This window comes from Pan paniscus, chromosome 9 (genome assembly GCF_029289425.2).
Source record: "Pan paniscus chromosome 9, NHGRI_mPanPan1-v2.0_pri, whole genome shotgun sequence".
Lineage (NCBI taxonomy): Eukaryota > Metazoa > Chordata > Mammalia > Primates > Hominidae > Pan > Pan paniscus.
In genome coordinates, this window is record NC_073258.2 from 59,870,880 (window position 1) to 59,897,557 (window position 26,678).

The window sequence follows — 26,678 nt, forward strand, 5'->3', positions numbered from 1 at the left end:
CTTTCTTTAACCACACTGGTAGCCAAAGACAAGATTATGAGAGCTCTCATAATCTCTTGAGAGCTCTATGGCCTTGACCACCACCTGAGAAACCTGAATACTTAACCAGGTGTCCCTAGGGCAAGTTTGCATCCTCCCTATAGAACTGCAGCTAATGTGCTCTTGAAAGTGCCACCTCCTGGCTGGAGGCCAACCAACACAAAACGAGTGCACTAAACAAAAACAACCAAGGACCCTCACAGAGTCCACTTCACTACCCTGCTACCTCCACTGAAGCAGGTGCTGATATCTATAGCTGCAAGACTGGAAGACAGTTCACACCAGAGGACTCTTTGCAGACACTCCTCAGTACCAGGCTGGAGCCTGGTAGCTCCACTGGGTGGCTAGACTCAGAAGAACAAAAACAATCACTACAGTTTGGCTCTCAGGAAACCCCATTCCCAGGGGAAGGGGGAGAATGCTACATCAAAGGAGCACCCCATGGGATGAAAGAATATGAACAGCAGCTCTTGAATCCCAGATCTTCCCTCTGACATAGTCTACCCAAATGAGAAGGAACCAGAAAAACAATTCTGGTAATATGACAAAACAGGGTTCTTTAACACCCCCAAAAGATTATACCAGCTCACCAGCAATGGATCCAAACAAAGGCAAAATCCCCGAATTTCCAGAAAAAGAATTCAGAGGTCAATAATTAAGCTAATCAAGGAGACACCAGAGAAAGAAATAAAAAACACGATACATAATATGAAAAGAAAATTCTTCAGTGAAATAGATAGCATAAATAAAAAACAATCACAACTTCTGGAAATCAGGGACACACTTAGAGAAGTGCAAAATGCACTGGAAAATCTCAGCAATAGAATTGAACAAGCAGAAGAAAGAATTTCAGAGCTTGAGGACAAGGCTTTCGAATAACCCAATATGTCAAAGGCAAAGAACAAAGAATTTTTAACAATGAACAAAGCCTCCAAGATGTCTGGGAATAGGTTAAACATTCAATGCTGGGTCTGTGGGACAGACAACTGATGGATGAAATGAGTACTCAGACACAGATATGCAGTGTAAGAGCAGCTAGGTAACTGCCTGGCTCAAGTGGCCAGAATGCAGCCCTGAGAAGCTGGAGCTGCTTGCTTTTATTCAGCACAAGCACAATGCCAAAAGCCTGGAGCAAACACAATCTGTAGGTGATTAACATTTATTGTTCCCCTTTCACAGGAGTTCTAGACCAGACTGGCCAACATGGTTAAACCCCATCTCTACTAAAAATACAAAAAATAGCTGGGTACAATAGCACATGCCTGTAATCCCAGCTACCCTGGAGGCTGAAACAGGAGAATCGCTGGAACCTGAGAGGTGGAAGCTGCAGTGAGCCAAAATCATGCCACTGCACTCCAGACTGGGTGACAGCACGAAACTCTGTCTCAAAAAAAGAAAAAAAAATAGAAAACTGTCCTAACCTGTTGCAACCTGAAAGATTATCTCTCTTGTTCCCCCTCAACTGACTCTTGTTTGAGACAATTATCTAAACTTTTAATAGAGTTCAGGCATTCTGAAGTAGTGCTATAATTGGAATGTTTGTGTTTCCTCCAAAATTCATGTTGAAACTTAATCCTCAATGTAACAGTATTAAGAGATAGTCTTTAAGAGATAATTAGGCCACAAGAACTTCCACCCTTATGGATGGGATTTGTGCCTGAAGGAAAAAGGACTGGAGGAAATTAGCTGGGCTCCTTTTTCCTCTTCTGTCTTTCTGCCATGTGAGGACACAGTGTTCATCCCCTACAAAGAACACAGCAATAATGCACCACCTTGGAAGCAGGGACTGGATTCTCACAGACACCAAATCTGCTGGCACCATGATTTTAGACTTCCAGCCTCCAGAACTGTGATAAATAAATTTTTAATTATTTCATTATTATTTTAAATAAACAAATAAGTTCAGACTGTTATTTATGAATTACCCAGTCTCAGGTATTTTGTTACAGCAGGAACAAACTGAGATTAGTAATGTGCTGAGGCTAATTGGACAAGCAGGTGTTCATGCTGTCTCCTCTCCCTTCAACTCCTATCTCTCCTCAATAAACCATCACATCCCTGGGTCAAGGTGCTCCCACCTTCCCCTTTTCATACACTCATTCCTTTCATGCTGTCACCATGATGAACCACTTAGCTTGAACAAACACAATAAAAATTGTATACAGTCAAACACAAAACTTTCTGTATTCTTTAGGAGTTGTGGTGGGTTTTGGAAGCTCATCTTTAGAAAAAACATTGGATCTTTTTTCCTGGAATAGGAGCTTGGAGAGGATAGGATATCATCAGTTGATATTTCTTCTAGTAACATTCCCTGCTATATCATGTATACTGTATTTAGCCTAATATCCCATATATATTTGTGTCCAGTATATTTAATGTACCTATAAAGTAGCAATAACAGGAGAGGATAATCTCTAAAGACCTACTGAGGAGAGTCCACTTGTTGATCATAAGGGAAAGGCTTTAGAAAGGAAAGAAAGAAGTCATAGTGCTCAGAAAATTTAATTTACCTCTTCCTAGCTCCCAGAAAAACTGGCAAGGGTCTTGCAACTGAGGAACCAGGGATTCCAGGAGAAGTAATTTGGAGCAATATGTATCTGATGAAGTGTCATAGAGGTCCTGGAAATGTGGGGATGTAAATTGCTTATGTCAAATGTAAGAGGACCTGGGCCTGCTTCCCACTGAGAAACCTGTGAATGCAGGGACCATGGCGATGCTGTTGAACATCACACTGCTTCCCCAGAGTCCAAACAGTGCCCACTCCTTTACTGCTGATTACAATTTATTATTTCTTTTCATCCACCATCCACTCCTCAAATTATATGCCCAGACCTGCCCAACACTGTCTTATGTTCAGGATTGGCATCACAGAGGCACACAGTTCCACTGGTTCCAGCTTCTGGGAATGGGAACATGTTGCAGTGTGTAACTCATTTTTTGCATAGCTTCATTGCTGTAGTCTACATGAGAATAGACAGGAAAGCCAAGTTTGCCCAATTTCTGGGCGTGGGAATAGATGACATACGTCACAAGGCCATGGAGCCGGTATTCAGGCAAGGTGCCTGCCATTCTCATCTCTCCAGTCTGGTCCATTAGATCCCAGCACACAGGGGTCCCCTCAGGCCCCAGGAGACAGCAGGTGGGAAAGGTCTGAATGCAGCGCTCAATGAATCTCTGGCTCCTCTCATTACCACCAAAATGCCAGAATTTATTCACCAAGTGAGCATGGGTAACATCCATGGATGAGAGTTTAAACATCTCTTGGTTGCTATGGAGGGTCCAAGAAGAAAACAAAATCCATTAGTATAAAGGTTTGTATTTGCTGTGACCTCTATTGTCTTGAGAGACAGAGTAGACAGAAGAAATAACAAATGTGAAGTCCTGGAATATAGATGAGCTTGTGATGAAAGAGGAACAGAGTGAAGGTCAGAGCTGTTGGAGGAAGAAAGCAGGAAGGGCAATAAAGGTCCAAGTGGTAGCCAGAGGCCTGGTTTATTCTAGATGAGAAGGGAGATGGTGGAGTCTTTTAAGCAGCAGAGAAACATGTTCTGAGTTCATTTTTTAAAAATGTAATTCTGATTTCTTTGTACAACATTGATTGTAGGAAAGCCAGAGTGAACGCAGGGAGAGAAGTTGGGAGGTTACTTGAGAGGTGTGAGTGGTATAGAGTGGATTTTATCAAACTCACATGGCCTTGGGTTTGCCACCACTGGGAGATAAAATCTTTGATTTCAGCAGGAAAGGAGTCAGTTCCTTGGCTGTTTCAGCTGCCATATAGAGAATGCGTTGTGTTTGTTCGACTTTGAAGGACTTAATGGCTGCAAGATTTTGTATAGCCTCATTCAGGCTAGGCTGTGAACCTAGACGGTATAATAAACAGAGATGAAATGGTTTAGGTATATTCTAGACTGAAGTTCTGCAGTGGAGTAAGAAGTGTCTGGGATTTAGTATCATAAAATCTTGGTTCTGGGCTTGGTGCTACCACTGTGTGACCCATGTCAATAGTAATTTAAAAAGTGAAGATTCCTCTTCAAAAAGACTTCCCTCCCCATCTAATTAAGAATCAATAGTAACTTCCCTCTTAGAAGCAAAATTTATTCAAAGACCTGTGCTAGCATTCTTAGATAACTGCTAGAAGATAATAAAGAAACCAATGTACTTTGTGTTCTTAGCTCCCACAATTTAGCCTAAATATTTACCCTGGCATACTTATACTGGTCCAAGCAAGCATTAGGCCATAGCCTGTTCCTCTTCCTTACTTGGAGATGTTTTACCTTTCTCAGCATTCCACAAGTTACTTGCCCCTTCCTTTGTTCTCCTCTGCCTTTATCTCTTTTAAAAGGTTTTAAGTTGCTAGCCAGTTGGGACAAATGCAGAATGTGAGGTCCTGTTCCAGCCAATGGAAACCAGACACAACAGTAGGGTGGACATGTCAGGTTATAAATAACCCTGTCCCCTTGGTTCAGTTCTCATGGCAAAATTGCTGGTGAGTGTACCCTTTCTGCAGAAAGTAAAAATGGCCTTACTGAGGAAATTAAATTTATGTTCAAGTGCTATTTCTTTACAGCACCGGGGAAGAAGCATTTCAAACAGTAAGGATTTGTGTAATTTTTTCTGTTTTACCTAAGCAAAAACATGCTTAGGGATGGATTCAGTTATGATTGTGTTATTAACAGCAGTATCTGCACTGGAACCAAGTTTTCTGGGCTGTGTAATTGTGTAGCAATTTTGATAATCCTAGTAGGTAAATTTAAAAAATGGTAGCTAACATCTACTCAGCTACATTCCTAGTGTAATAATATGAGGCAATGACCCATGATTTGCGCATATCTCCTGGAATCCATTCGCCAGGATAGTCTCCTCCTCTGCTGCAACTTACCTTGGCCACATTGACCATCTTTCATCAATGGAAAGAGCAAATTTAATGCAAGGAGAGGCTTAAAAGTGCCTGCCCCATTGGGGCTTTCCCTTTGTTTTTGCTCCTGGTTAAGACCAATTATGTTAAGACCAATACCATTAAGATAGGCCTGGGCCAGCCTGCTAGAGACACATGTTGCCATCATGCTGTCACCACAGTCACCAGCTGTCATGAACTAACAGCAGAACTCTCATTCAGGCATGTGAGTGAGGCCGTGTAAGAGCAATCAGCCATGGTCCACCCATCAACTACAGCTACATGAGTAAACCCAGATAAGACCAGTGGAAGAACTGCCTTGCAAAGCTCAGCCCAAATGGTTGATTCACAGAATTATTAGGTTTGCTATGCAGCAAACGTTAACTAACATGTCTAAGTATTATGCTAAGCACTTCCTAGTCACTTTCATTTAATCTTTTCAGTGCCTTGTGTTTTAGGTAACATTATTTTCCTCATTTTTATATATGAGGAACATAATCTCAGAGAGATTAAATCACTTAACTAAGATTACACAGCAAGTAATAGGCAAATGCCATCCTAGAGAATCTCCAGAGAGCATAGTTGGAACCATGATAGTTGTTCTTGGTGACCTGGGAAGTATTCTATGGCCAAATAAGCTATCATTTTTATTACAGGAATAGAAGTCCAGAGGGAAGGCTCTTCTTCAGCATCCAATCACCCTAAAAGGTCTGGATACAGCTGCAAAATATGTCATAAATCCTTGGTACCAAGGAATTATACTATGGTTCCCTTTATGAAGCCCATTCTTTGCAAATTTTAGGGTTTCCCACGCTGTCCACCACCTTTTACAGATATAGTTACCACACAGTAACAAAATTGACAGCAGGCTGGGAGTCTGGAGCTTGGAGGAAGGAGGTATAAGTCATATGAAAACTTGCTCAGGACACATAAGTGAGTCAGCACACATCCCATTCCTCTTACTTACTTTGAATCTGTAAATGCTGTTTCCAGTTGATGAGTTCTGGTGATCCAAGGAATTCCTGACAGTTTTGGGGATCTTTGGAGTAGATTTGGTAAGTATTGGTATAGTGATCAAGGTCATCTGTCATATCCTGTTATCATTAGGAAAAAGGAAATAAAACACATCCTTATATTTTATGATTACATATAATTTTATACTGTGATATTTCTAAGTAATAAAATATTGGTAGTTTTACTGGTGTATCACAATTATTTCTTTTTTATTGATACATAATATTTGTAAAAATTTATGGGGTATGTGTAATATTTTGTTATGTGCATAGAATGTTTAATGATCAAGTCATAGTTTTCATCATCCAGAATATTTATTATTTCCATGTGTTGAGAACATTTCAAGTCCTCCTTCAATCTACTTTGAAATATACAATACATTGCTGTTAACTATAGTCATCCTATGTTAAACATTAGAACTTATTTCCTTTATCTAACTGTGGGTTTGTATGCATATAATTATTTCTGAATTATTTAAATAATGAGATAAAGATCAAAGATTCAATTTATGTTGGAAAATTCCAGAACAATACTATTCATTATCCACATATCACGTTAAAATTTCAAATAAAAGACATAACCATTTAGAAAGCATTCTTCTTACCACCATCATCCTCAACAGGAAGAAGAGAAAGGCAATTGACAAGGGAAAGCTTATGTCACAAGAATAAATTTTACTACAGTTCAAAGACTTGCAGAATACACAAACTATGACCATGGCAGTATGAAACTTGATATTGATACCAAAGAAGATTAAAAACTAATTCAAAATGCCTTCTTTAAAAAATATGTTGGTTAAACCAGTTGCAGTTCCAGAGAAACAAACAATCCACTTACGCGGAAAGAGCTTCTCAAATTAGTAAATGACAGATACAATTATTTACAGGAAGAAGGTGGATGAAAATATTACCACAACTATTATAGAATTAAAAAACTTCTTAAAAAGTTGGAAAATGTTGCACAAAAAACACACTCACCAGTCAGCAATGATACCACTGACACATTTTGTTGCTTAAGACCACATTTAATAAAAGATCAAATAATTTTATTTCAGTTTAGTTTTCATACCATAAATTTATTCATTTCATATATTGTTTATTTTTTATTTTGATTGGCAAATAAAAGATTGCATATATTTATTAACAATATGTTGTGTTGAAATATGTATACATTTTGAAATGGCTAAATCAGGGTAATTAGCATACATATTGCTTCCCCTATGTTGAACCTGGAGGACATTATACTTAGTGAAATAAGCCAAACACAGGCAGATACCTCATGATCTCCTTTGTATGTAGAATGTAAAAATGGTGAACTCATAGAAGTAGAGAGTAGAATGGTAGTTATCAGCAGGTAAGGTGGGGGAAAGTAGAGGAATTGGGTAGTTGTTAGTCAAAAGATATGAAACTTCAGTTATAATAGTTATAATAGGAGGAATAAGTTCAAGAGACATATTGTACAACTCGGTGACTATAGTTAATAACAATGTATTGTATCCTTGAAAATTGCTAAGAGAGTAGATTTTAAGTGTTCTCACAACAAAGTGATTTTTAAATAACTTTATTAGCATTAAAAGTATATTTGTGTTTTCTGATGTTTTGAAATAAGCTTATGCATTTTTATCTTGAAATGTGTTAATTGTTTAGTTTCAATAATTTTAAGTGTTTCCTCAAATGTGTATAGAAGTTCTATCATTATAGTTTTGCTTTTCATAGTTGATATGGTTTGGCTGTGTCCCCACCCAAATCTCACCTTGAATTATAGTTCTCATAATCCCCACGTGTAATGAGAGGGACCAGATGGAGACAATTGAATCATTGGGGTGGTTTCCCCCACCATGTCTTTGTGATAGTAAGTTTTCATGAGATCTGATGGGTTTATAAGGGGCTTCCCCATTTGCTCGGCTGTCATTCTTTCTCCTGCCACCATGTGAAGAAGGTCGTGTTTGCTTCCCCTTCTGTCAGGACTGTAAGTTTCCTGAGGCCTTCCCAGCCATGCTGAACTATGAGTCAATTAAACGTCTTTCCTTGATAAATTACCCTGTCTCACATATGTCTTTATTAGTAGCATGAGAACGGACTAAAACAATAGTCACTCTAACTCATTGTCCTTTTTTTTACAACTTTATATCTGTGCTCTTGCTATTTTCTCTGCTTAGAATGTCCACTTTTCCTTGTAATCCTGACAAAAACATATTTTTCCTACAAAATCCAGTTCAGATGAAACCTCCACCAAGAAGTATACTGAACTTATCGGGTAGCCCCACCTTTGACTTCCACAGTTTAATCAAGTTTTATTTGGCCTATTTCTGTATCCTGTTTATCTTCTGTTCTTGTATACTTCACACTTTATTGGTTGATCTATCTTGTCTTTCAGACTCTGAGCTTCTTGAGGATGGGGACTTGTTGACTATTACTATGATTTACTTCTGCATGCCCTGGCTCTACCATATTGCTAAGAATGTAATAGGCACACAGCTAATATAAATATAGAAGAATATTCACACATGGAAACTTACCTGCTCCTGAGGGCAGACAACCACTGTATTAAAATCAGGCCACTTGTCCACCACAGCCTTCAGATTGAATGGATTTCCATGGTTTATGTGAAAGACAGTTCCATAAACCTGCAGGATCCCAAGAAATTGAGAGGGTTGGTTTATTTGAAAAAAACAGTAAAGTTTCTAGCTTGATTAGGACAAAAATTATTTCTATAAAATCATGACATTTTATGATACAAAGTAGCCAAATGGAGAATCTAAGTCAAAGAATCTCTGTGTGCTATTTTTTAATCTGTACACAGAGGGCAGACAACCACTGTATTAAAATCAGGCCACTTGTCCATCAGAGCCTTTAGATTAAACAGATTTTTGTTCAATAATAAAATTACTGATATTTACTATTTTTCATCATTGAACATATTGTGTACCTATTTCTCTATTCACAAGCATACAAAATAATTTTCAATTACTTTTAATGGCTGAATAAAATTTCATTACATGGATGCATCACAGTTAATTTATTCACTTGCCAGTTGATGACATCTCAGCTGTTTTCAAATTTTCACTCAAATAAATAATTCTTTATAGAATGTTCTTTCACAGGAATCTTTGCATGGGTACCTACCATTTTCTTACAATATCCAGAAGAGTAATTGCTGGTTTAAAGGCTATATACATGTTTAAAACTCTTTAGCATTGTTTCCATATAACTCTCTGGAGAGCTTAACTGAATTCTTATCAGTCAGCAGAGACTATAGCCTATTGCTCAAGAGAATAAGCTTGGGCTCCCCTAGCCTGGGTCCATTCTTAGATCCCCACCCTTTCCCTGTTGGACAAACTAATGAGAGAGAGGGGTGAAAGAGAGGGTAGGAGGTGAGAATGAGTGAGAGTAAATCCCACAGACAATAAGTGTCCTTATGATTTTGGGGCTGTGGTATGCAGTAGTAGATGTCAGCATAGATCTCGTGACCATTGTGAACATGAAGCTTCAGCTGATACCAGCATGGAAATACACCAAAAAGGTGCTGTGCACTTGAATGCTTTCCATCAAGGATAGATGATAGAACTATACCAGTATATTTCCCTCCTGCTGCCCCCTACCCCACATGAAATACTGATGTTAGACTAGGGAATGAAGGTGAAAAAAACTCTAAATCGACTAAGTCTGAGTTTATCTCAATTAATTCTGTTTTCAGCCATGAGTGGAGGCTTAATATAGAAATTTAGTACAGTTTTGGCAAAATATAGTGGTTACATTTTTACACATTTGTACCTGGGGCCTGTTAAAATGTATTTACACTATAATATTATCCATTGCAAAAATGAAAATATGTGAAACTCTTATTTTTTCTTATTGTTGTGGCCTAATTTATTAAAATCCTTTTTAGTCCTACTGAACCCCAAACCTAGTGTGAACCCAGAAAATCTAAGACAGGTCTCAGTTAATTTAGAAAGTTTATTTTGCCAAGATTGAGTGCACACCCGTGAAACAGCCTTGGGAAGTCCTGACGACACATGCCCAAGGTGGCTGGGCACAGCTTGGTTTTCTACATTTTAGGGAGGTATGATACCTCAATCAATATATGTAAGAAGTACACTGGTTCAGTTTGGAAAAGTGGGACTTCTTGAAGCAAGGGCATGAATACTTGAAGTGGGGAAGAAGCTTTCAGGTCACAGATAGGTGAGACACAAATGGTTGCGTTCTTTTGAGTTTCTGATTAGCCTTTCCAAAGGAGGCAATCAGATATACATCTTTCTTAGTAACTTTGAATAGAATGGGAGACAAGTTTACCCAAAGCAGTTTCCAGGTTGGGTTTTCTTTAGGGATTTGGGGGGGCCCAAGATATTTTCCTTTTATATGCCCCCCATCGTTTTTGTAAAATCTTTTGGAGAAAGCATTTAACAATAAAATGAGTCTCTGGTCTCAGGTTTCATTTAATGTCTTACGGCTAGGACAGTTTATTTCTAGATGGGTAGGTCCCAAAATCTCATTTTTAGCATGTTGTGAAGTCTCATGTCCTATGAAGAGAAAATAGGGTGAAAGGGAGAAAAAACAACAACAAACAAAAGAACAATCCTGGAAAAATAGATATAGGCCACATTACTCTAAAATCCATACATTAATAGGCAGGTATGAAAGTGGCTTATGTATGTAAACAGGTTGCTGTTATTTTTTTCTGAAGTTTAAGTTGTTTGGCTTCAGTTTGCAGGGTTTTAAGAAAGCACAGCTTAGTTTTCAGTTATTTCAAATTAGGAAAAATGAAAAAAAAAGAAGAAAAATAAATTTAAAACATTATTTTGAAGACTTGTAGCCAAGAAAAATAGAATTCAGTTCAAATTGTAGAAAATAATAAAAATTGAAAAATAACATTAGGTGAGACTAGAATCTAACAACAGGTGTACTATAGTCTTGAAATATAGTTTTTTTCTCTCTCCAGTTTCCCATTTTTACTAAAAACAAATTATGGTAGGACTGGTTTGCTTTATTATACTTGGCCTAATTATTTGTATACAGTGCAGCAAGAATAATTATTTTTTAAATAGGCTTTTAAATTGGCTTTGATGAAACTTTGTTCCATAGGAGGAGTCTCAGATAAGACTTTTTATAGCAAAACCTAGCCATGAATTTGTGCCATCAAATACCTATGAGTTGGATGAATTTCTTCTCCTCTTGAGGTTCCATGTTAAACCTGGGGCTTCTGTGTCTGTTAGAAAGTGACATTCTTTACTTACCACAGTCAGAAACCCTGTACAGGGACTGTGTACACAAAATATATGGACATTTTTTTCAAGGGCTTTATTGGCTCCAGAAGTCAAGTTTGATTTCTTAAAGGAAAGCAGTTAAAGCCTTAGTAAAATAACCAATTTCTCCAATTGTTTCCTGTTACAAATGAAAACAGATTCTTATTGCACTTATGCAAATAAATGTATTACCATAAGTTAAGAATACTCACAATTTCCAAATTCTGGAGAAGTGAGGTAGAGAGAAACAAATATGCTCCAAAGTTTGTTCATAGGAGTATACTAAATTGTTAAAAGCTGTCAATAGCTCAAAAGAAAAGTTTTAAGTCTGAAAATCAAAGGATCAGCAAACATTTTAAGTAAAATGTGAAAAAGATTGGTTCAGTCCATGTAGTTAATTCCTATTTTGCTTGATACTCATTAACATTTTATCTCTCTATGAGTCCTGAAAGTTTTTTCTCTATTCTGATGTCACAATCTCCAAAGTTATCAGAAACCTGCATTTAAGAGTACCTGTTGGAGTTTTATAGCTGATTATAAAACCACCTTCTAAAGAGGACCAACACAAGGCAACAATTTTCCATGGATGAAAAAAAGGTTTAAGGCAGCCATAGTCAAAAGACACAATTGACAAGAAAATTTATTACTTCTGTGGCACACAGTATCAGAAACCCACATTTAAGAGCACCTGTTGGAGTTTTATAGCTGATTATAAAACCACCTTCTAAGGATGGCCAAAACAAGACAATAATTTTCCATGGATTAAAAAAAGGTTTAAGGCAGCCATTGTCAAAAGATACAATTGACAAGAAAATTTATTACCTCTGTGGCACACAATATGATTATTATTGATAATGTATACTAAATTATATTATAATTACAGGAGTTTCCCATAATTTTGGAACACATACCAATAACATATTTATACAAAGACAGCCCAAAGAAAACCAAACACCAATTCATATTTGGCAATGCCTTCTGTATAATTTTTATACCAAATAAGCCAAATTGTGTCATTTTTGTACTTAGGGAAACCTACTGTCTTAAAGAATTAATCAGGTCAGAAAAAGACATAATTTATAGTTCAATTTTGGAAAGTTGTCAAATGTAAGTTTAAAACACTTGAAATTACAAAATAGGATTATAGGTCATTTTAAAGTCATTTATTTAACTAAAGTGAAAGTCAAAGACTTCAAAAAACAGTGAAAACCTTCATTTTTTGAGAAAGGAAATTTAATTTTCTAAACAACAAGCCCCAATAAAAACAGCATGAAGCAAATTACATTTGTTTTTCAAAATTTGTAAACAATCTATAAAATTTAATCTATATTATAAAATGTAACTTCCTTAAGCCTCTTATAACCTTTATTAAAGAGTTGGTTAATGCTTCAAGAGAGCCTTGTTAATCTGACACAGGGGTCTATATGCTGGTTTTTCATCAGTGTTCCTTTGACATTAATGATTAATTTACAGAGAAACTAATTTTATCTTTCAAAATCAGGCATTACACTCTTATATGCCCAACTCCTCCATGATAGTCCCTGGGCCTTGAGGAGTTGAATAGCTTTAATTTATTGCCCTGTGTCTCAGGAAGGCAGTTTATTTTGATTGGCATTTTCTACAGGGCCTGAAGAGGCTTTAATTGCTGTCAGTGTTTAAAATTTAGCAGGACTTGGTATGCTTTATAGATGCAGGAGTTAAAGCTCTGTGATTCAATGTTAGAAGGACTTTAAAAGCATATACAGGAAGATACATGGATGTAATAATCTTAATTAAAAAATTTTATCTCAGTTTTTTTCTAAGCAAATGAAAACTTAATATGATAACTTGATCATATAAACTTTTTAAATATAGAAATCCTCTTATTGTGACTTACACCGACTGTTCATGACATGCTTGGAATTTCTGGTTTGTCCTGAACATCCCTCTTTTTTAAACAACCACTTATTTTAGTTTAGGATTAAATTTACCACACAAGATTCTGTCTTATATAAAATTATTTCTCTTTAAGCTTTTTTACCTAAAAAAAACCTTTGTTAAAAATAGCTTTCTCATATCTTTTTTTAGTCCTAGTTCCTTTTACCTTGTTTTATACATAACCTTTAAATAAGCTTTGAATTGGAAAAAAACTTGTTCACCTCTTTAAAAAACACACACACAGTTTTGTTTATTTTTTAGCAAGAATATTTTCCTACAATATATTTTTATGGGAAGATACCCAAATAATGAAATGTCTATTATTTAATTTAATATAATTTCATACTCTAAATTATGACCAATTTGCCTACAAATATTTATCCAATTACATTACCCCAATTATTTTAATTGTTTACCTGGATTATTTATGAAAACTGTGATATTCATGATTTAAAGTTATAAAACTGACATTGCAAGATTATAACTGAGACAGTGAAAACGGATTTGACCTAACTGACTCCATCTGGCTTTTAACGTCCAAGCTGTCCTCATTCATTCCTGGACGTAGGCCTAACTAACTTTGGGAGGAACTTGGTTTATAGTTTAGCTTTGAAACAAAGAGGATAACAGTCTTTTCCCCAAACAAACCTCCTTATTGACTGTGGACCAGACTGCCTAAACCCACAGGATTAGAAGTTATGGTGATCTTATTAAATTAAAGATGCAGCTATTTTCATTAAACCCATATCAATGCCTTATTTATTAAAAATTACACAAGCAATGATTATCCTGTTTGGGGCTGGGTTCATAGTTATGTAACCTGTATGCCAAACATTGACACCTTATAGTATTTGGCAGGGATAAGTATGAAATTTGCTTGATTAATAAATGCAAACAAAATGTATGCTGGTAATTCTTAAGACATTTCTACTATTACTTTACCAAAAATTTGAAAGCTAGCTTATTTATTAAAGATTTTATTTAAGTTACATAAACTTGAAAAAGGATTTGAATAGTCTTTTCTTTTTTAGTATCGCATTTAAGCACTTTTGTTTTTTCTTTAAGTCAATTAATTAGAACACTTTATATATTTTTAGTAGTGAAATATTTTGTATACAATACATAAATACATATAAAGATGAATTAGGCATGCCAACGGAAGTACATTTTATAGATTTATAAAGATCACCCCACTTTTTTTTTCTATCTTAGAATTTCAGATTCTTGGTAACCTGTTTCAAAACCCTAGGCAGTTGTCAGAAAAATAGCCTTAAATTTGCACATTAAAGGAAACAACTCAGGTGAAAATCAAATAGTAAAATTTACAACATAAGGTACAGAGAGAAAAAAGTCTGGTGATGATAGAAGGAGATGTTTTTATTTTTCTTTTAGCCAAATTAAAAATAAAATTAAACTTCATTTTTTTCTTAAATACCCAAGTAGCCTTTGTTGCAATAACTATTTTAGTTAAAAAAAAATCAGGTGAAAACAGAATTCAGTCAACTGAGAAGGAAAACAAAACAAAACAAAAAAACTTTTGCTCGAAAATAGACAAGGTCTTAGGAGAGAAAAAGAAACAAAAATAAAAACATGAAGGCCTTCAAATACAAACATGCACACATGAACACATACACACATACATCTTGGATGTTAGCCTTTTAATTAAGCTGACTTTTAACAATTGAGCTCCTTAATTTTTTAAAAAAAATCTTATTACCATATTTCAGTTAGGACCAAATGCTGCTTTTTCAGAAGTACAGCCATTGCTCTTTCAGTTTGTTCTGGCTGGCAAAAAGGTGACCTTATAATGTAAATAAAGCCCCTTTAGTAGTTAAAATTCAAAAATTTTTTTTTCTCTTTTGCTAGCCATTTTCCTCCCACATCAGAGGTCTTGTTCCTCATAATTTAGAGTTCTCCTTTCAATTTGACCAAGAAAAATACAAAGAACAAAAAAGTTAAGCAAAACTAACAATGATCACCCAAATTACATGATTTCTGAGCACCGTAAGTGTAAGCAGAAATTAACACCAGGTAGTAGTTAAATGCTAACTTTAGTTGTGTAAAAAGTAAAGTAGAGGTTCCTCTTCAAAGAGACCTTCCTCCCCATCTAATTAGAAATAAATAAACTTAATAATTTGACCAAATTTGGGGAGATCAGGGATTCTCTGGAGGGGATGCTCACAGACCTCAGCAAATTGTCCCATTAGTTTGAGCCATAAAGTCAGCCATACTGGTACCAAGCACCGATAGGAGATTTGTCAAAGGTCAGGGGCATCTCCACTCAGAATGCTCCCATGGTTACCAAAATCTAAACCCCGAAAATCAGAGACAGGTCTCAGTTAATTTAGAAAGTTCACTTTGCCAAGGTTGAGGATGTGCCACTGACACAGCCTCAGGAAGTTCTGATGCCATGTGCCCAAGGTGGTCAGGGCACACTTGGTTTTATATATTTTAGGGAGACATGAGGCCTCAATCAATATATGTAAGAAGTACTTTGGTTCGGTTTGGAAAGGTGGGACATATTCAAGAAGGGACGTTTTGAAGCAATGGCAGGAAGACTTGAAGCAGGGAGAAAGCTTTCAGGTCACAGATATGTGAGACAAACAATTCATTCTTTTGAGTTTCTGATTAGCCTTTCCAAAGAGGCAATCAGATATGCATCTATCTTAGCAACTTTGAATAAATAGAATGGGAGGCAAGTTTGCCCTAAGCAGTTTCCAGCTTGAGTTTTCTTTAGTGATTTTGGGGGCCCAAGATATTTTCCTTTCACACTAGTGAACAGAACATAGTGAGGCAGCTGTTATCAGTTGAATCAGTTGTAGTGGACATCTTTATGCATTTTATATCTAACACTCAGAAGAATGGATGGACATTTTCTTAACTAGGCCTCAAGTAATTGTTGAGTAACAGTGAATTCTAGGTTAGACACCTCCATTAAAAGCAACCGGCATAAAAAATTTTAGAGTTCCATTAGGGGAAAATGTATGTCTTTTAGTATGCAACAAAAGAGGAGGAATGCTATTTCCTCATGAAAGGGAGGAGTCATGAGGGCCTCCTTATCTCACCATAGAGGGGTCCCAAGAAGGAATCCTTGGGAAACACCTAGAGTTTTCTCAAAATGTTTAGGATCCACTTAACACAAGGAATAAGGAGAAATTCGAAGCACAAAATTCTACATCACAGAGTGTTGAAAAAAATGTTTAGCCTAGAGAATTTTTAAGAGTAGCCACTAATCATAAAAATACCTCAACTAATTATACATACAGTGTCTAACTAATATGCCTTCCAAAAAAAATGTTCTGTCTCTCTGGGAGGTTATTTATATCTTAAGGATTGTCATGTGAAGCCACTTAAATATTAGGTAATTTTGATTAATGTTAGTAGGAGCTTCAAGGTGGGTAACTTTAGATTTGGATTAGTTTACTTGAAGCTATACTGTGTTGTTAATAAATAAAGAATAAAGCTTGTTGTCTCATTAATGCATCTCTCATGAATGAAAAAAAAACTATATAATCACAAATAAAAGAATGCTAATATTTTCTCCTTTATACTGAAAGAAGGGAATAACAAATCATTTAGGGAATGGGTAATTTGAATGTATTTACCTGAAATGTATGCACTATATAGGAATGTCTTCTAAAACAATACAAATGTAAAAATAATTGTCCACGAAAGAGATACACACACACATATACATGAACAATTGTACTTGGGTTCCATTGGAGTGAGCCATATCCATTTGGTTGCTAAATATATACATACAGACAAGAATCTGACTCTATCATTGGAACTGCTCTTGCATAGTTCTGGATGTAGGCATTTATATATATCCATTTATATATATATTTATATATGTTTTATTTAATTCTTAGACCTCTAATTATTAATACCAGGTTAAGAGAGATACTGGGAGCTAGCCCTAAAGTAACTCGACCTGCCTTAAATTCAGAGCAATTGGGAAATTTACATTAAAATAGAAATTGATCTGTTATTAATTTCAAAGAAGACTCATTCTAGTTAACCTCTCACTGGCAAGTGTCCTTTTGTAATAAACAAGTTAAACATTAATATGCAGCCTCAGCCAACTTTGTAGAACTCTGGGAAAATTTCAAATGTTATTATAAAATGCTTCTTGGAAAGGAGCAAGGAAGTAATTTTTTGAGTTAGCACAGAGCAAAAGGCAGTGTTTAGACTAAGGCATAACTATGTTCATATCATAGCATTGCAACTCAGTATTTGTGATATATTGAGAAAATCAGTTAACTGAGTCTTCATTTTCTTAACAGCAACATGGACATGACAGTAAACATCTCGTAGAGAGGTAAGGCATACTAAATGAGAGAAAACATGAAATAGTGCCTGGCTCAAAACAGGTGCATCATAAATATCAGTCCCTTTCCCTCCTCTTTCACATCAAGTTTGTCTTCTTTACTCCTCTCAGAATTTTCCATTATCACCTTTAAGGATGCTGGGAGGCTCTTCCTCAAGGATTTCTCCAGCATCTGCAGCATCTGGGCACCTTGCAATGGTAACATCATGGAGGATACCTTAGCCTAGAAAGACAACCAAGGAACATACAGGATTGAGAAAAGCTAGAGGAGATTCTGAAACAAGAGTAGCAAGTTCTTTATTAATGACCAGGTTTTTTTTTTAGTGCCTTTCAACTGCAGTCCTCAGCAAATCCAAGAGAAAATGAGACTCGTAGAAAACACAAGGAGCTTTCTCTGAGTTTTTCAGCTCTTTTTTCTTACCCTTTGATGAATTCCAGCCATTAATTTCATTTTAGATTTAAAAAGTACATTTTTAAATACACATAATATCTTTTGAATTTTAGTTGCTATTAGTGATTCTCCTGACTCCTCTGAGAACGAGCTGTGTAACCTTGGGAAAGTTATTTAGTCTTTCTGTACCTTGGTTTCCTCAAAGGTAGTTGGGATAATAGCACTATATCACTCAGAATTTTTGTAAGGATTAAAGGAATGAATACCTGCAATGTGCTTAGTAGATTGTCGGTCTTATATTAAGCACTGAACATTTGTTATTTATTTGATTACTACCACCACTCCTCTTTTCCTCCTCTTCCTTTTCTTCTTTCTCCCCACTTGAGCCAAAGTCCTATATATTGCATGATGTTTTGATATAGGCATTTTAATAAAGGGCATTCTGACATGGTCTAAATATAAACAATTAACCTTTCAAAAATTATTACTGCATCGTATTCAAAACTTGTACTCTCACCAAGCCTCACACTTTGAGGCTAATTCCATCTTTAAGTCTTAGACTAGGATCTGTGGTACATTTTGTAGAAATTACTAAGTAATACAAAAATAGCATTTTTACATATTTGATTGGCTGCATCAAATTGGGATTACCTAAACACGTCATAACATCACAACTACCTGAAAAATGAAGAAAGATGTTGTGTCACTGTGGTCTATTTTGGAACTGTGATGTTTGGAAGAGAGCAAAGTAACTTCTAAGTGAAGGTAGGGCTATGAGACAGTGTTGCATTAAAACTGGTCTGATGCAAGATTCCATAACTAGGTAACCTTGTGATTTTAGAACATCAGTGAAAAGACCGTTGCCTTTACTGGTGGTGCATCTGTACAGGTCTGTAGCATCCTCAATTCTTGCCTCCTCAACAGAAAGAATTTGACTGAGGGGCAGAAGGCAGAAGGAGAGACCAAGGCAAGTTTTGGAGTAGCAGTAAATGTTTGTTAAAAACATCAGAGCAGGAGGGAAAAGAAGTAAAGTGCATTTGGAAGGGGGCCAAGTGGGCGACCTGAGAGATCAAGTGTGCAGTTGGACCTTTTGACTGAGTTTTATATGTAGGCATAATTTTGGGGTCTTGTGTCCATTCTCCCCTGATTCTTCCCATGGGGGTGGGCTGTCCACATGTTCAGCAGCCTGCTAGCATGTGGGAGGTGAGCATGTGTAGTGTGAGCATAGAGTTGTATGTATGCTAACTTAAGGCATTCTCCCTTACCCGTCAAATGTCCCTAGAAGTTCATATCATAATTAAACTCTGTCATTTTGCCTCTGAATGCACATGCTTAAGCCTGCTTGCCCAACTCCTGAGGTCTTGTCAGGAAGCTGCTGATCACCATTTTCAGGTTTGGTTTTTTTTTGTATTCAGAGACTGAATCTGGCTGGCACTGGCTGTGACCAATTATTATTTTAGAGAGACAGTTAACAACCACTGGACCATCACCTGATGGTTGCCTGACATATCTGGGTGTGGGGTGTGGGGCATGGAGCCTTCTCCTGCCCTACTCATGCCTGACTATCTACCTTGTGCAACATTTCCCCCACCATGAGTTCAAGACCCCAATTATTTAGGGAAAATAGACAAAGGTCAGTCTTCTATAACTGCTTCCTGCTGACAGAGGGGTAGTAGTGGTTGTTCTGTGGATTTGGCCTCTTGCTAGCTGTCAGGGCAGTAGTAGCCAGCCAGGTTCAAGGGGGACAGGGGGAGGATTTCAATTCTGTCATGTCTCACTGATGGGCAGCCTAGGGGTCCCCTGTAGAAGGGTGACTCTTGAGTATTGAGAGGACAATATACCTGCCTCTGGTCCCTGCATTTCTCCTTTTTCTTAGCCCTGTCCTCCTTATTCTGTTCTTCATTATAAAAGACTGAGAAGGCTAATTTGAGAATTTCCTGCATAAGGGCACTGGGTTCCAAGATTGACTTTTGTAATTTTCTCTCATTCCATTCTTAGGCCAAGTATTACAAAGAAAATAACTGCCATAAGGGGGCTGGACTTCCCTCCCTTTAAATATGACCTTGAAGGTCTTGAAGCATATTGAAAAGGGAGTAGGAGTGATTAGAGAAATGGAGACTACAGGAGGAAGTAGGAGGAAGCGAGAAGAACACTCATGAAAAGCCTTCATATGCTTACAAAAACAGCATTGCTTGGATTTGAGAGAGCAATGTTTATTTGCCCTCGACATAAAGGAGGAACCTCTGGAAGCCTTGGGACTTAGGGCAAGAACTTGCTAATGGTAAAGGAAGAATTTCCCCTCCCCTTAAGAAGTGCTGACTCAAAAAAAAAAAAAAAAAGCAAGTAGGTGAGATCCTTAAAGTGTCATAGCCTTATGCAGGAGGGCAAACTGTTTCAAAAACCCCAGAAAAACTTGGCCCTAGGTTGTGACAGGAACAAAAAGCATATGTTAAATCATAAAGCACTGGCAGAGCTGGGGTTTCAATTAGTGTCTTTTTTGGCAATGTACCAACAGATAGGGAGAGGATTGGAGGTCATCCAAGCTTGTAGGATAAAAACACCTATAAATTTCGGGGGATGTCTGCAAGGGAGCTCTTATCTTTGCTGCTGCACAAATGCAATAAGAGCCATGGGTGCATGAATAACAGGAAGTGTGTGTTTAAGAAGTCACATGGCATGTGAAGTAAAAGAAGAGGCAGACTTGTCTTCAAGCCAGACAGATTGGTAGGTGTGCAAGACAATTTCAGATCACACAGAGAAAACAGGAGATACAGGGTGCAGCTTCTTGTGAAAGAGCCATTTTTAGTTGAAAAAGCAGAGGAAATCCCAGGCATTGCAGTTTTAGTCTTTAGCCCTATCACTCTCACAAACCTCCTGTTCAGGAGGGCCATTAGTTCATTACTTCTGCTTAGTGCAGACCCGAAGGTCCTTCCCACTCCCACAAGCCACCTATCAGGTAGTCTCTCAGTAGACAGAGAACCTAAAACTGGTGATCAGCAGCTTCCTGATAAGATCTCAGGAGCTGGGCAAGTGGGCTCAAGCATGTGCATTCAGAGACAAAAAGGTGAGGTTTAATTGGTATGTGACCTTCTAGGGATATTTGATTGGTAAGGGAAGAACACCTTAAGTGAGCATGCATACAATTCCAGTAAACACACTGCACATGCTCACCTCTCAAGTTCTAGCAGGCCACTGCACATGTGGACAACCCACCACAAGGGAAGAATCAGGGGAGAATGGACACAAGAGCCCAGAAATAAGCCAACATATAAAACCCCAAGGCAAAAGTTCAAACTACTCACTTGGTCTCTCAGGTCACCCACTTTGCCCTCTTCCAAGTACACTTTAGTTCTTTTCCTTCTTGCTCTAAAGCTTTTTTTTTTTTTTTTTTTTTTTTTGAGTCACAGTCTTGCTTTGTCACCCACACTGGAGTGCAGTGGTGCAATCTCGGCTCACTACAACCTCCACCTCCCAGGTTCAAGCAATTTTCCTGCCTCAGACTCCTGAGTAGCTGGGATTACAGGCACGCAACACCACACCCAAGTAATTTTTGTATTTTTAGTAGAGATGGGGTTTCACCATGTTTGTCAGGCTGGTCTTGAACCCTTGACCTTGTGATCTGCCCACCTGGGCCTCACAAAGTGCTGGGATTACAGGCGTGAGCCACTGCGCCTGGCTAAAGCTTTTTAAAAAACTTTCACTGTGACTCTAAAACTTGCCTTGGTCTGTCCTTCCACCTTATGCCCCTCAATTGAATTCTTTCTTCTAAGGAGAGAATTGAGGTTGCTGCAGACCCATAAGAATTCACTACCAGTAATATTGCTTCCAGCCAAGATAGGATAACAGAACTTGAATTTACCTTTCCACCTAAAACAATAACAATTTTCATATGTTGAACATCAGGATATGCAGAAAGAACTATGATCCCTGAGAAAAGGAAAACAGAAAAGGTGAGTCCTAGAATTGCACCAGCTTACTTACTGATGGAAGTTTTCAGGTTGAAGTTCAGGGATATGGAATCTAACCAGAGCACAAGGACTGTCACTGATTGAGCTTATGGAGGTTTTGGAGCTTAAGGAGGCCAAGGTGGAGCTTCGTTGAGAGAGTAAACAGAGAGATGAGAGAGAGAGAGAGAGAAAGAAAAAGAAAAAGAAAAAAAGGAAAGAAAGAAGAAAGAAAGAAAGAAAGAAAGAAAGAAAGAAAGAAAGAAAGAAGGAAGGAAGGAAGGAAGGAGAGAATAAAAGAAAAGAAAGGAAGGAAGGAAGAAAGGAAGGAAGGAAGTTCCTAGAGTCTGGCTAATTACTGATCTGAGCATATATAAAAAGAAACTACCTTAATACCTTAGCCCATGGATTCTACCTCTACCATCTGAGTCTAGTCTACCCTTCTAGCCTCTGCTGTTGCTACAATCCACCATGTAAGACCACAGTGGATTTCTTCAATACAGTGTCTGCTTAGCACCTCTGGTCTTTCTACATTTATTCTCAGTTTGAAATTTCCTACTTCAGTTCTGCCTTCTAAATTAAGCTTCCACTTACCCCTTCAAGTTTACCTGAATAGCCTATTATCCCTAGTGCTCTTTTCACTGTCTCTTACGTCCGTCTGAATAAGTCACTCCCTTTTCTGTGCTCTCATAAGTGTTTATGCATATTTTAATTATATAACTTGTTATGTTGGGTTAAAGTTTTCTTCTTTCAATTGATAAATATCGTATATATTTATGCTGTTCAACATGATGTTTTAAAGTTGAATTTCGTTTTCTTTTCTAGATGTTGAATTCTTCTGAGGCAGGATGCTCATATTACTTATTCTTTTATCAGTAATTCTTATCACAGTATTTGGCACATAGTAGGCCCTCAATACATAAGTAACGAATGATTGAGTACATGAAATGCTTGTATTAATTGTCTGTCTAATCACTCCACTTTCCAAAAGTATAGAGACATTAATATATTCATTCAATAAACACATATGTATTAAATGCATAATATATTCTGGACATGAGAAAAGTTTCCAGCTATTTTGTACTACATTATATCTTGAAGAAAACTCCAGACCATATCTCATATCTAAGGGTCTTAGGATGATAAAAGTATAACATTCCTAAAGGCTAATCTTGTCTTTTCTCTAGATGCAACTCAGAAGGAAGTAACAAAGTAGAGTTAAAGTAGAGCTTAATGTCAAGTCTGTGGGGTGTGATATTACTATATTTTCTGAAGAGTAGAGTTTGGAACCACCCTCTAAGGATGTACTTACAAACTAACAACCAGGTATGGCTCTCATGCTTGGTTGGGGTAAACTGAAAGCTACTGACACTGAGGTTCTTCCAAGAAATCTGACACAATCATGGTAGCTGGCAGCACTGGGCAATGAGTAGCATTCCTGGGCATAAACTTCAGAATCTTTGATCCTGGTCCAGTTATTACAGAAATGGAAATTAATCCAAAGAAAACAATTTAAAAGAAGAAAACAACTCTAGGCTGAGCATGATGGCTTGCACCTGTAATTCCAGCACTTTCAGAGGCCAAGGAGGGAGGATTAATTGAGGGCAAAAGCTTGAGACCAGCCTGGTCAACACAGCAAGACCCCAATCTCTATAAAAATAAAAATTAGTTGGGTATGGTGGCACACACCTGTAGCCCTAGCTACTCAGGAGGCTAAGGTGGGACGATTCTAATAGTTTTCATCATGCCATGCAAGTAATTTGCTGTTTTGTGTAAGCAGAAAAAAAGAATACATTCTGCAAATCAGACCTCATTGAGATCTTTCCCACTACCTTGCTTTTACTGCAGCTACTTGAATGGGAAGGAGAGGAAGATTATGCCTACATAATCTGACCACAGTCTCACAGAGTGAGTTTTGTTACAACTCTTCAAGAAATTTCTGAGTTGCAGCTTGTAATGCAGACCTTGTACTAAGTTGGCAAAAAATTCTGATGTCAGTTCCAGTGGAATCTAACCCTGGACTCACTTGAGCCCACAGCAAGTTAAAGGTTACAATGAGTTATGTTCATACCACTGCACTCCAGTCTGGGTAACAGAGTGTCTCTAAATACAAAACAAAACAAAAACTCTAAGCAGAATTTTATAAAGTCACATGAACATAAGCAAGTCTGAACAAAATCTCTGTGTGCCTCAATAGGGCAAGATAACATAAAATATGATCCAACAGAGTGATGCAACCCTAAGGCATTAACATAATGCCTACAGACATAATATATAATATGTATAGACACATGGGAGAGTGTTCAAATAAAATGAGAAAATATAGGACACAAAACAGTTCACATACAACACATAAAGTTCAAATTTAAGAGAGAACAAAGGCAAACAGGAATAAATAAGTAAATGGTGGTAGTACTATTGTAGATTAAATCTTTAAAGTAAAATTTGTTTTCTGTATAATTTAAATAAACAATAAATCTTGTCTGTATTCTTGTCTTATTGATCTACTTATTTCCTCTCTCACTTTCAGTGCAACAAACTTCTTATTAGTAGTGTAAGGAAAAAACTGCCTCCCTTATAATGTGACCAGGATTAAAAATAGTAATTTTTCTGATGTCTCCACACACTCAGTATTCTATTCATCCACCTGCTTCCAAGAAGCTCTCAGATCTTTCTTTATTCATTTATTAGTCCAGAGCACAAACTTCTAAGGATTTTCATGGTAGCTAGCAAACTGCCATTGACAAAATAGTTGTCAGATATGTGTTTCTTAAGTGGAAGTTACTCCTTTTCCTTGAGCATAGTTGTCTGCATATTCTGAGCATAACATAATATGGGCACTTTAATTTGACTCACTTAAGTGGAAGAGGTGTCACAAAGCAATAATTACATTAAAAAATAAATTTTATTGTGGATATTTAAAGTATACAATATGATGTTATGAGAGCATACAGATAGTGAAAACATTACCATTATGAAGCAAATTAATATATCTATTACTTCACTTAGTTACTTATTTTTTGTTGTTGTTTTTATGTAAAGAGCAGCTAAACTCCACTCATGTAGCATGAATCCCATATACAATGCAATTCTATTAACTATAGTTCTCATGTTGTACATTAGATCTCTAGACTTGTTCATCCTATGTATCTGATACTTTGTAATGAGTCCTCACCTGAAAAGCTAGTCTCTGCAGATGTTTCCGGGAAGAAACGATGAGCAACACCCTTCTGGGAGATGAAATTTCTCCCTGATGCAGCCAGTTCAGCAGAGTCTCGCAGAGTAAATTTTGATACACCACCTCCAGAAATTTCTGAGCTTTGGCTTGTAATGTGGACCTTGTACTAGGCTGGCAAAAGAATCTGGTGTCAGTTCTAGTGGAATTCAGCCCTGCCTCTCACGGGCCCATGTTGAAGTAATTGGCTCTGCATGGTTGAGAGGCTGGCTGTATGCCCCTGAGCTTCTCTTTTTAAAACATCATAATGCTTTTTGTCCTCACAGGTCATGGAAATACCATGAAAACCAAAGCTGTGTGAAACCAACAGGCCAGATGATACTGGAAGGAGGGTCAGATTATGTAGGCACTACCCTCACCTCTTTCCCATTCAAGTATCTGTAATAGAAGCAAGGCAGTGGGAAAGATATGCATGATATCTGATTTGCAGAATGCAATAAAATAGCAAATTAGTTGCATGGAGTGATGAAAGCTGTTAGAATCTTCCTTTTTAAAGACAAGTTGTGCCCCCTCCCATGCCCATTTTGAAGCTGCAGTGAAACATTCTGACAATGATTCAATGTGGGCACTTCTTAGTCTCACTTTTATAGAGAAGGACCATTGAGATCTCAGCATGGTTGAACTGGTTAGATGTTAAGCCCAGAGCTTTTTCACTCCGAAGTCCTAATTACTATACTTTCCACTTGCTCAGAAAAGAAAGGAGGGTTCACAGCAAAGATAATTTGAGCCTCAATCTCACTGTGTAAAACAGCCAAGATGGGGAGTTTGACACTCTCCAGGTCCTTGTTCTCACCACCTCATTCCCAGGTTAGTAAATATCTTTATTGTAGAGGGAGCAACAGATAATCTAATCAGAGGAGCAGGGACACAAGAGGCTAGGTTGAGAAAGAGGGACAAAAAGTGTGTGTGTTCCTTCACTTAATGGATCAGCACAGAGCAAGTTTTCACATATTTTTCTCTGTACCGTCTAGGAGCCCTGCCACTCCTAGAACATTAATTCTCCATCTTTTCCCCTGAGATTGAAGTCATTATAACCTTCCATTACTCTTTCTTCAAGGCCACTGAGATTGTTCTATCATTTATTAACCCGGTGGATCTCTTGACTCCAATAGCGTTCATATCTCACGAAGGATATATCTAACTGCAACAAAAGAGTGGGGTACTCCTTTATCCCAAGCCCAGAAACCAGACCCCTCCTATTCTGTCTCTTTAGCTCCTACACTCACAGCCAGGCAATAGACCAGGATTCAGTGGTGTCTCTCACCCTCAAATCTTTGACTAGAGTCTCTTAACCTCCCTGGGCTGTTGCCCTAGCTGTAAAAAGTGTGTTGTACTAGGTAACCAAGGATTTTTCTTGCTTTTGTTTGACTCTGTGGTTCTTATTCTTACTATGTTATATGTGATAACAGACATAAACCTCACACACTTTGGGATCAGCTACAAGGGAAAAGGTTCGGGAGCTCCAGCATCAGTCTTAGTATTCTAAGTTGTTTTTCTCTGGGGTCTGAATTGAAGTGCTAGCAATGATGACAGAGGTGGCATAGCAGAGTGGCTTGCAGCAAGCATGACTACCCCCAAGCTAACAGGCTGACATCTTGACTGTACGACTTACCTATTGTGTGACCTTGAGCAAATGATTTCACCTTTTCTTGCCTCCATTTCTGTATCAATA

General features: G+C 37.4%; 1 protein-coding gene across 1 annotated transcript; it reads right to left on the reverse strand.

Annotated features, from left to right (window-relative positions):
• Positions 1–192: 192 nt before the first annotated feature.
• On the reverse strand, positions 193–25,055 carry GLYAT (glycine-N-acyltransferase). Its single transcript, XM_003826375.6, has 6 exons — positions 24,947–25,055; positions 17,564–17,659; positions 8,466–8,573; positions 5,901–6,027; positions 3,728–3,899; positions 193–3,307 (listed from the first exon to the last, which is right to left on the reverse strand). Exons 2-6 carry the CDS (start codon positions 17,642–17,644, stop codon positions 2,905–2,907), a joined length of 891 nt encoding a protein of 296 aa, XP_003826423.1. The 5' UTR covers positions 17,645–17,659; positions 24,947–25,055; the 3' UTR covers positions 193–2,904.
• Between the last annotated feature and the right edge of the window lie 1,623 nt (positions 25,056–26,678).

Bases quoted from the DNA above. Each gene is read 5' to 3' on its own strand.
- GLYAT (XM_003826375.6), bottom strand. From the start codon at position 17,644: ATGATGTTACCATTGCAAGGTGCCCAGATGCTGCAGATGCTGGAGAAA. The intron at 3,900-5,900 runs GTAAGTAAGAGG...TATACCGTCTAG, and splicing joins ACAGCATTTACAGATTCAAA to GTTCACAGCCTAGCCTGAAT. The intron at 3,308-3,727 runs GTGAGTTTGATA...GACCCTCCATAG, and splicing joins GGTGGCAAACCCAAGGCCAT to CAACCAAGAGATGTTTAAAC.